Source organism: Protobothrops mucrosquamatus, unplaced genomic scaffold (assembly GCF_001527695.2).
Source record: "Protobothrops mucrosquamatus isolate PMUCROS unplaced genomic scaffold, P.Mucros_1.0 scaffold6596, whole genome shotgun sequence".
NCBI classification, from domain to species: domain Eukaryota; kingdom Metazoa; phylum Chordata; class Lepidosauria; order Squamata; family Viperidae; genus Protobothrops; species Protobothrops mucrosquamatus.
The window spans coordinates 1-10,676 of NW_015392419.1; the positions used below are offsets into that span (position 1 = coordinate 1).

A 10,676-nucleotide genomic window follows, 5' to 3' on the forward strand; every position below is an offset into this window, starting at 1 on the left:
ACGGCAATCAGGAGTTTGAAATGAAGAGTCAGTGTGGATGCAGAGCATGGAGTCAAAACTACTGTAGTAAGACTCATATCTCTCCCCATAAAGAGGTTCTTTAACAGCCCACTAGGAATGCAGTGATGGTCTGTCTGCATATTGATAAATATATATATAAATAATCCTCTTTCCCTCCTTACTTCTGTTAAAAACAGACACCAAATCTGGAATTCCCTTGAAAGGACTGCAACTGTCTTCCTACCTTGGTGCTCTGCTTGGTCATTTCAAAAAGATCAGCGCCAAAAGATGTTCCAAAGAGATTCACCATTGAGAATGGATCACTGTTATCAGGTTCAGTCAGACTTAAAGCACTGAGTTGTTCTTCCATTGACAGAGAGATGCCTTCGCTATTCATGTTAGCCTGGTCAAGAGCCTGAAAGAAAAAGGATACAGCCAAGGATCCCCAATTTCTGAACTCAAATAATCTCCATCGGAAGGGATGAATAGTTGTAAGCCTGCCATAGTTACCACTTTCAGCAAAGAAAGATGGCAGCAGCACTGACGAAGCCTCAGCAAGAGGGACAGGATGTGAATTGTGGTGGAGACGGGAGACCTATCTTTCACCATCTTCCCTGAGGAATCCTGCTGACACACTTTAAACTGCTGTGCTCCTATCAAAGATGAAACTGCATATGTATCAAAGACAAAACTCTCAGAACAGAATTTATTTCAGAAACGGGAAATCTGGTTTTTGAAAGCTATAATTACAGTTTGAGGGTGGGAGGCCAAACCAGTGGATAGGAGAATTAGGCCAAATGGAAAAGGGAAATACAAATCATTTGTTTATGTGGAGACTGGAACCCTCCCCTAGCACACGCACCTGGGAGTTGGGAGAAAGAATTCAAAGTTTTATTTGAGTTATGTCTCAATTATTGCAATTGTAGCTGATTCCAAAATGGCGCCTTCTTCTAGGTTGGTACCACGTGGCTTTTGTATGGGAGTTCCCTTCCCTATAGGTGGTCTTCAGAAAAGTAAGTAGATTGAAGCAGAATGGGGGAGCAGAGTGGAAGAGGCCCAAAGGTTTAGGATGCAGCCAGGTGGGCAGAGAACACAGAGTGTCTCAGGGGTTGGGGAAGGTCGTGGGATGCCTGGAACTGGCCACTGGTGAACTGGGGAGATGCTGCAGTGCTAGCCTAGGACAGCACCAGCCCTCCCATACTCCAAGGCATCCCGTGCTCTCGTTAACAACTACAATGGAGAGAGCCGGGATTATGGTTGTTAAGTAAGGCGATCATGTGAATGACCACTAACAACCATAATTCTGGGATCAATTGTGGCCGTACATTGAGGACTACTTGTAATTTAAGGCTATATTACAATTTTCAACTATTTATACCTCAGTGGGGAAAAAAAATTGCCCAGTTTCTGGCAACTGTGTCTAGAAAGAGCTTCATGGCATGTAAAAGGTTTGCGGGCTGTAGAGTCTTGTGGCCTTAGGCTGCCAACCCATTGTTTATTTAAAAAACAACAACCAGATGTTTCTTTGGATGTTTCTTCAAGATAAGTGTACAAATTACTACCTTTTAATAGGAAACATGAGGTTACAAAAAGAGCAACAAAAATGTGGAACAGCCTGATCGGATTCCTTTCAACACATTTCTATACAGAGTTCGAGATATTTAATACCTTACCTTTATTAAATGGGTTGTCTCCAGAATAGCCTGTACACAAAGTTTCCTGGTGTTTGAGAAAGGACTGCAGTGTTGACCTAAACATCAAGAAGGCAAAACGAGGCAACTTGAGTTCAGGTCTCTTTCCCTGTTTTTATACAAACCCAAGACAGACAAGCACAGATGCACTGACTAAACAGGAGGTGGGTCAGCCAGCTAATCTGGTGCCATCAAGAAACCTCTGGCCAAAAAGAGAATGCAATTTATAAAGGGATTGATCACAAATCACTATAACAAACTCAAGACGAACCATAAATACCAACTGAAAGTATAAATAATATGAGACTTTTTCTGAGGAATATAACATGGAGAGCAAATGAAAATACAGGTAGTCCTCAACTTATAGCAGTTCAGGTAATGACTGTTCAAAGTTACAACAGCACTGAAAAAAGTGACTTAGGACAATTTTTCACACAACTGTTGCAGCATACCCATGGTCATGTGATCAAAAGTCAGATGCTTGGCAATTGACTCATATTTATGACTTTTGGAGTGTCCCTGGGTCATGTGATCAGCTTTTGTAACCTTCTGACAAGCAAAGTCGATGGGGAAGCCAGATTCACTTAACTGTGTTACTAACTTAACAACTGCATTGATTCACTTAATAACTGGGGCAAGAAAGGTTGTAAAATGGGGCAGAACTCAACAACAGAAATTTTGGGCTCAGTTGTGGTTGTAAGGTAAGGACTATCTGTAGTAAACAAAGAGATTAACATGTATCATTTAGCAATTTCATAGTTTAAGGAAAAAGCAGAGAATATGTCGGAAGCCATAACCTTTTGGAAAAAAAAAACCTCTCGGGAGACAAAAAATAACGGTGGTGCAGACCAGATTAAAAAAAGAATGCAACCATTTTTCTCTCATTATTTATTTATTGTATTCATTAAATTTATTAGCCGCCCATCTTAGCACAGGGTAACTCTGAGTGGCTTACAATATTAAAAGGTAAAACTATATAAATAAAATATTACAAAAATATAAAAATACAAAATAAGACTGCTAAAAGAGGGGGAGGGAGCAAGTTGAGCGGGGGCGGAGGAGATGGGATCTGATATTAATCTACAACCACCCGCAACGTGAAGCCCCGCCTATGGAGCCCCAAGTCATCTGACAGAACCCGATCTTTAAGCTCTTGTGGAAGCTCAGGTGGGTTGGAGCCGACCTCACTCTGGAGGGCAAGATATTCCAAGATCTTTCCCTAGATACCCTGTGGTAAATGTAGCTTCTGCTGAGATAATAAAAACACTTTTCTGAGAGATCTTGATACTTTGTAACATAAAAAAGCAAACAGTTCCAACCTTTTGGAATATAGCAAAATTCTGATCATTTTAAACCGACAGACAGAATTTAGGCAGAAGCTGCACAATAAAACTGATCCCTTTCAGTCCTAAACCTTACAGCTTATTTATATAATAATGATATTTGTTTTCAAGGCTCCTGTCTTTGTTTGGATGAAACTGTAAATATTGAATTAAACGCAAGAATGTTAGCTATGCTATGGAAGATATACAAAATAAAAAATACCCCCGTTTTATGAAATCATAAGTCTGTAAGGGTTAAATTTAAAGGGAAAGCAAATATGTAGCATGAGAAAATGATTCAGGGGCTAATGTTCTTCATTATATCTATTTCATTATTCATGATTTAAGATATTCATTATATCTTCATTATATCTATACATCTAAACATCAATCTTTTGTGGGAATGTGTCTCTGAGATGGTAACTCTGCCATATAGACAACTGATTTCTCTGTGCTTTTAAACAGAATGCACACTAGAAAGAAAACAGAGCAAGGTTAGAAACTATACAGAAATGCTTCTCCCAAGAAAGAAGCTGCACTGAAAATGTTAACTATAGTCTCAAAATAGAGCTAATCCCTGAAACTAAGTTAACAGATACATTTATACATTTATGCCCTTATAAATATCACACCTTGATCGTTTGAAAAGTACATCATATACTGACTGTTCATTTTCAGAGAGTTTCAATCTGTGCACCTGAACACAGCGCCGAGGCAGAGAAATCTAAAGGGAAGGAAGAACCAGAACAATTTTAAAGACTGTACCAGCATGATTAGGTACTCAAAATTAATAAAGCAGAAAACTGTTCTGTCCTATGAAAAATCCAGACAACACATTTTTCATCCCACTCCCAGGCCTAGAACTTAAAGATGCCATGTGAACAAAATACTGGCACATTATATGCTGTTTTGTGCCGACAGAAAATAAAAATCCCTGAAGCCCAACCAGGTAATAATACATCTAATAAGGAAATTTTGCAGAATATTTAACATCTTAAGCATAGATTTACCAAAGCAATACAATAACAGTGAATCAAAATTCTATCAATAGTCAAGTATAATAAAACTTGGAGACCAGTAGCACATAGTACAGAATTTAAAATCTCAGTTTGGCAGAAGCAAACAATGTAAAAATCTTGCTTTCAAATATTCCATTTTTAAAATTAAACTTTTATCGTTATGGGGAAGATGTGGTTGATGCTGGGCAAAAATGCTGGGGAGCGTGGAAGGGAGAGAGCATATATGATTTGTTCTACTTCCTTTTAGCTAAACTGATACACAGAGCTGCTGTTTGTCACCAGCGTTTAAGTAACATTCAGTTTTTTTATACATGGAACTGAAGATGGGAAAGAGAGCATTGTTTCTTTGTCTCACAAAGGAAAATTTTTGAGTGTAAAATAAAATTTGTCTAATTAATTAAAAAACTAATATACTCTATTTTCACACTTGAGCAAGAAAAACTGTAATTCTGTGATCTACTAAAGAAAGCAGAATGGCAAAAATAAATGGAAACATGTTATTACTAAAGGCTTGCCAGATGAATCAAGCTGGTCTTTACTTCTTCGTAGTAAGAGACTCTTGGTTAAAATCATCAATCTCTCTCCTCCTTTTCTTGTATTATTATCAACTTGGCTCTTCCATACCTTAAACTCATCAAAAGGAGAACAACGAAGAAACCTGTGGGTAAAAGGCAGCAAGAGGAAGGCAGTAGGGACAGGTGAGACACTGCTGTTGAGGATTAACAGATTCAGAACAGAACACTTTATATTTAAAGCTCTCTGCAAAATATAAGCCCAATATATTAACAGAAGACTTGTGTTAGGCCAGGGGTCTTCAAACTTGGCCCTTTTATGACTTGTGGACTTCAACTCCCAGAATTCCTCAGCTAGGCACAAGTCATAAAAGGGCCAAGTTTGAAGATCCCTGTGTTAGGCTTATATTAAGTTAGCCTCTCCTTTACAATTAGCAAATATGAGCATGTATGAGATAGAAAGAGGAAGACAACACCCATTTAAGAAAGAAAGAAGCATGCTTAACTTACAAAGCCTTTGCCTGCTCATTAATGAAATTAACTTACCTAAGCAAAGAGTACATATCCAAGAGGTTGTTCTGAATAGGTGTTCCAGTGACAGCCCATCTGGCAGTAGCTCTCAGTTTACAAGCAGCTATTGAGGCCTGCACTTTGGGGTTTTTGATATTGTGGGCTTCATCCAGTATAATTCGAGCCCAGTGCATACATACTAGAGGACAGCAAAGAAATGACATATCCTAGAGAAGTAGATTTCAGCATTAGTCTGTGATGTTTGCAAAACTGCCAGCACATTTGCATTGAACGTATCTAGAATGAACATGTAAGACTATCTTTTCTCAGTATACATGTTCCAAAATGTACTGCAATATTTTGAGATGAAGACATCAGAACATTAAAAGAAGTACAAAATTAATTGGATCCACAAATTTGTCTGAAAATTGTAGATCGGGTCAATATGTAATAGAACTTTTTTAAAGATCAAAAGTATCTTAATCTGAAACATTAAGAAACCATTTCACTCCTTCAATTAAATGTCATAAAGTTTACTTGGAGTCTGAAAGTAATTTTTTTAGAAATTATATTAAAATAGATGTAAATAAAATTAATTTTTAAATTAAATTAATCTTTAAACTAACTTTTACTACTTGCTTTTGCCCCATATAATTAAGGCTACATTGAGAATTATTTAGGTAGAAATACAGACAAGCCAGAAAAGTCATAAAGATAATCCACTGAAATGAATCTGTAACCATTCCAGCATAAATCATTCTATATCAAGGTTCACAGATCTGCCTATCTATCTATCTTTAAATATAGTCTTTATCTCAACAGAGCAATTCCTTGTTTCTATTTTAAAATCAGTTTTGCACATTTCAGTCACCTGTACTAGACAATCTTCAGCAACATCTATTTCTTCTTTTTCTATAGGAATTTCCTTGGCTAGAATACTGTAAGTAGTGATAACAATCCCATATTGAGAAAGGCTGCAAAGAGAAGGAGACATAGCTGGTAAAGAATCTGGCACCTCAGAGTTACCTTTCTGTTTTTAATTTTAATGTTGATGAATAATAAGTGTGACTGCTTTCAAAGTTGCTAATGAATGGTGTATTTCCATCCACTCTTTTTTTCCAGACATGGGGAAAGGGACAAACAAAACAGCAGGCAGTTAACTGCTTCTAATTCCACAACAAAATTACAGGTAGTTGGCATCGTATTTTCATCAGCTTCACAAAGATGTACTAAAGATGTATTAAAACTGCTAAGAGCAAGTACACAACTATTTTTATATGATAAATTTAGGGTACTCCAGATCAATTTTCCAGGAAAACTTTGCATTTTGAATATCCTTAGTTATATTCCTGAAAAGCTCTGACAAAAGCACTGTCTGTAGAATATGCTGAGATACTCATCACCAACTAATGAGGGCTGAAGATGACTGTCGAGACTGTAGGCCTAAGCCAGAGCTGAAATGTCAGTTTGTGCTTTTATTCTTAAACAACTTTACAGCCAGGCTTTTTTTTTTCAGTATCCCAACATATTAAAGCAATAGCATAGGGCAGTGGTGGCGAACCTATGGCACGGGCGCCAGAGGTGGCACTCAGAGACCTCTCTGTGGGCACGTGCGCCGTCGCCCCAGTCTTAGGACTTCAGCTGGGTTTTATAAAACCTTTTCACTTTAGGCCTCCGCTGCCGTGTGCAAAAAAAAAAAAAAAAAAAAAAAGGTTCAGTCAATTTCAACTTCTTGTGGGAAAAAAAAAGATCTTGCAAAGTTGGAATTGATTGGTTGAACTTTTTAGTCCCACCCAGTCTGCTGTTACCACCGTGGCCACGCCCAGCCAATGAGCCACACCCACCCGGCACTCGACAATGCATAAGTGGGTTTTGGGTTGCAGTTTGGGCACTCAGTCTCTAAAAGGTTTGCCATCACTGGCATAGGGCAAGATACATTGCATCTTAAAACTATCTTTGCACTTACATACTAGCATTCCTAATTCGGTTAGGTCCATGGTATAAGTATACTTTCAGTTTGCCATGTTTTACATATTTTTCCACTTCCTTTTTCCAGTGATGAATCAGAGATGCAGGACAAACAATCAAGGTGCCGTGTGAACAGGTATCAATAGAATCTGAAAATGCAAAAGTTACTAGGTGAAATGGGATCTAAACAAAATATCACAATGCATAATATGTCTCTTCAGGGTTCTGGCCCCTCATATTTTCCCTCTCTAACATCAGCTTTAGATCTTTCCTAATGGCCACAAATCATGGCTAATCCTGTTTGTGGAGAGAAGGAACTCTTTTCCTTAGGATTTCCCCCCCTACTATTTTAATATTTCACCTAATCTAGTGATCAGTGCTGCCAATACCTAATTTACTTACAATAAATAGTTCATGTTCCATATCTCCTTTCTAAACAACCAGAAACAATCAAATCTAATTACACTGTGTAAATGAGTTGACAGATAGTGATTTTTATTTTTGTACCTTGTTTGGACATCCGAAGCTCTAATTTCTTCTCTTTTTCTGCACACTTTTGGGCCAAGATGAGAGCAATCATTGTTAAAGTCTTCCCTAAGCCCATATCATCCGCTGGAAAGAAAAAAAACCAGAATAAAACAAAAATATGGATTTATGTACATGGGCACCTTAACTCTCTGATTCATATTTGAGTCCTCATCTTCCATATGTATACTGTTGTCCACCAATAATTATATATTTTCCTCTTTTATGTAAAAATAATTAAAGAGAAATGAATGGATTAAATTTTATCTGGAAAAAGTGGCTAAAGTGCTCATTGGAGCTAAAACCAAATCCAATTCTGAGGATTAAAATTAAAATCTTACCGTAAACCAGTGGTTCTCAACCTTTTTAATGCCGCGACCCCAACCGGTCGTAAGTCGAGGACTAAACCAGTCGTAAGTTGAGGACTAAACCGGTTGTAAGTCGAGGACTAAACCGGTCATAAGTCGAGGACTTTCCCTGCCCGGGAGCGCCGCGCATGCGTGGTTCCGCCTCCTGCGCCGGCCGAGGCGTAGCTGGCAAGCGGCAGAGACAGAGCAGGCCGACCACCAGCTGGCCCAGCCCAAGGGAGGTAAGGCACCCGCTGGAAAAGGGGGAAAAAATGGCGGACAAAAAAAAATGGCGGACAAAAAAAAATGGCGGACAGCCTTGCTTGGCGACCCCCATGAAATGGTCGATCGACCCCAAATGGGGTCCCGACCCACAGGTTGAGAACCACTGCCGTAAACTATATATCCACAGAGATATGTGGAAATAGGAAAAGTTTGGTCTTTTTAAAAACTGAAGGGAAGAATTCAAGGGGGAACTTGGGGAAGAACTTGTTAAACCAAGGTCTTAAAAGGGTGTTTAATATTGCTATAAACAGCTTCTGACAAAACAGCAGGAAATTTAAAGGAAGAAATAGAGAGAACATAAATTTTCAATATTAAAAAAACTAGTCTAAGTTTTTTTCTGGTCAATTGTTTATTTTCACTGAGGGTCTAAGCCTAATTGTGTCTAATTCTCTGAAAAAGATTAACTTAAATTTGGTTGTCAGCTTTCTTCTCATTCTTCTTCAGGCTAGACATGAAGGTACTTGCTTTATTTAGGATAGCCTGTGATCTGACATGTACATCAGGATCTTTGCAATATTTTTTCTAAGATCTGGACACAGCTCACTATTTACAACAAACCAGTTTCACCCTGTGATTCTTGGAGCATTATATTTTTTTGTTGCATTTTTGTTTTTAAACAAAGCAGTCTGAATGTTTGCATTTTGGCTATTTAAAGTTAGAATTTAGGACTTATTGTTTAGGTTGTTCAAAAAAATTAAATTTTATTTATTTTATCTCCTGTGAGATAGAGTTATCTCCCCTGAAGGGGAATAGGAAAAGCTGAATCTTTCAATCGCATATGTACATTGCCAGGAGTTTATCGCCCTTTTCTTTTTTTCTTTTTCTTTTGCATTTTGGCCTTTTAATTGCCAGGAGGGTTGCACAAGTTTGAAAGCTCACTCTCTTATATACACACTAGGGTTGGAGCAGCGGTTCTCAAACTATGGGTCGCAACGCCATTTGGGGTCGATCGACCATTTCACGGGGGTCGCCAAGCAAGGCTGTCCGCCATTTTTTTTCCCTTTTCCGGCGGGTGCCTTACCTCCCTTGAGCTGGGCCAGCTGGTGGTCGGCCTGCTCCGTCTCTGCCGCTTGCCAGCTACGCCTCGGCCGGCGCAGGGGGCGGAACCACGCATGCGCGGCGCTCCTGGGCAGGGAAAGTCCTTGACTTACGACCGGTTGGGTAGTCCTCGACTTACGACCGGTTTAGTCCTCGACTTACGACCGGTTGGGGTTGCGGCATTGAAAAGGTTGAGAACCACTGGGTTGGAGACTAGTAATGGCAGCATGAACTACCAAATCACTGGGCAGAACATGGGGCTATGATATGAAAACCATGAACTCTGAGCTTTCAAAGATCCCACCTTCCACCCTATTGGCACAGCTATTTTGCTACAGATATGTTACCCAGAATTCCTCCACATGGCTTCTGATTCTCCCTCCACAAAAGCCAACTAAGGGCTTGTTTTTGATGCAGCAGCAGAGAGATCTGAAAAAATAGAAAAATATGGGATCAACTGCTACCTTATTACAAGATCTAATTTTATTTTGTATGTATACATAAATATAGCAAGTTTTGGTAATCTGTGGTTCTGAAGAATTCTTTTAAGGTCCACATTGGTCTAGTCAACCCAATATATTTTTGCTTACTAATGACAGACATCCTATTACATTAAATGAAAATCGTAGCTTCTCCTAAAAAAATACTAACATGATTAATATTAAATATGTCCATTTTCTCTCAATTATACAATGGTCTCAAGAGTTCACCTCTCTATCTCAAGTATTCCAGAATAAAGAAATATTATGAACCCCACTTATAGGATTATTTTTATTAAATTGATTTAGATTAATGCCCACCCTGTAGATGAAATTTTAGGTGGCCAACAACACATTGCAAATAATTTTTTTAAAAATCCCATGAATATTTAGGATGCTGGACTGCATTTATCAGTTTGTATTGTTAAGAATTTTAATTCTTCTCCATTGTATTAATATAACATTTTATGTATTAATAATTTTGAGTTAAGGATGGGTAATACATGTAGTCCTAGGTTAGCAACTACAATTGGGACAGTCAACTTATTGTGCTTATGATTTTACTTCAGTTTTCCTTTACTTTACAGATCTAAAAAGTTCATAAATGTAAGGACCGGGTAGTTAAGTTACTTTTTCATCACTATCATAGCTATGAAGGTTCACCAAACAATTGCTAAATGCGGACTACTTGTGTGTGTGCGTATGTGTATGTATGTGTGTGTGTGTGTGTGTGTGTGTGTGTGTGTGTGTGTGTATGTATGTATGTATGTATGTATGTATGTATATATATATATATATATATTTGTTTTCTGAGGTTTTCGCGGGTGTTTGTATGTAGGTCTTTAGTTATTCGGGTTTTCTCCCGCGTAGAATTAGAAGTGTCTTGGCGACGTTTCGACGAAGTCACATTCGTCATCTTCAGGCTGGTGTCTTCAGCTTCGTGCTTCTGGGTGTAGTGTGTGTGATCGCAGCTGTTTCTT

General features: G+C 38.4%; 1 protein-coding gene across 1 annotated transcript in view; it reads right to left on the reverse strand.

The window, feature by feature from the left end:
* Positions 1–187: 187 nt before the first annotated feature.
* TTF2 (transcription termination factor 2) overlaps positions 188–10,676 on the reverse strand; it is an 18,629-nt gene continuing 8,140 nt past the window's right edge. Inside the window, exons 9-18 of the mRNA XM_015829629.2 lie at positions 9,565–9,646; positions 7,530–7,634; positions 7,021–7,171; positions 5,926–6,028; positions 5,091–5,281; positions 4,537–4,690; positions 3,646–3,737; positions 1,674–1,750; positions 511–653; positions 188–415 (exon numbers count right to left, since the gene is read on the reverse strand). Of these exons, the coding sequence (XP_015685115.2) occupies positions 188–415; positions 511–653; positions 1,674–1,750; positions 3,646–3,737; positions 4,537–4,690; positions 5,091–5,281; positions 5,926–6,028; positions 7,021–7,171; positions 7,530–7,634; positions 9,565–9,646 (1,326 nt within the window). The remainder of the gene's footprint in view (positions 416–510; positions 654–1,673; positions 1,751–3,645; positions 3,738–4,536; positions 4,691–5,090; positions 5,282–5,925; positions 6,029–7,020; positions 7,172–7,529; positions 7,635–9,564; positions 9,647–10,676) is intronic.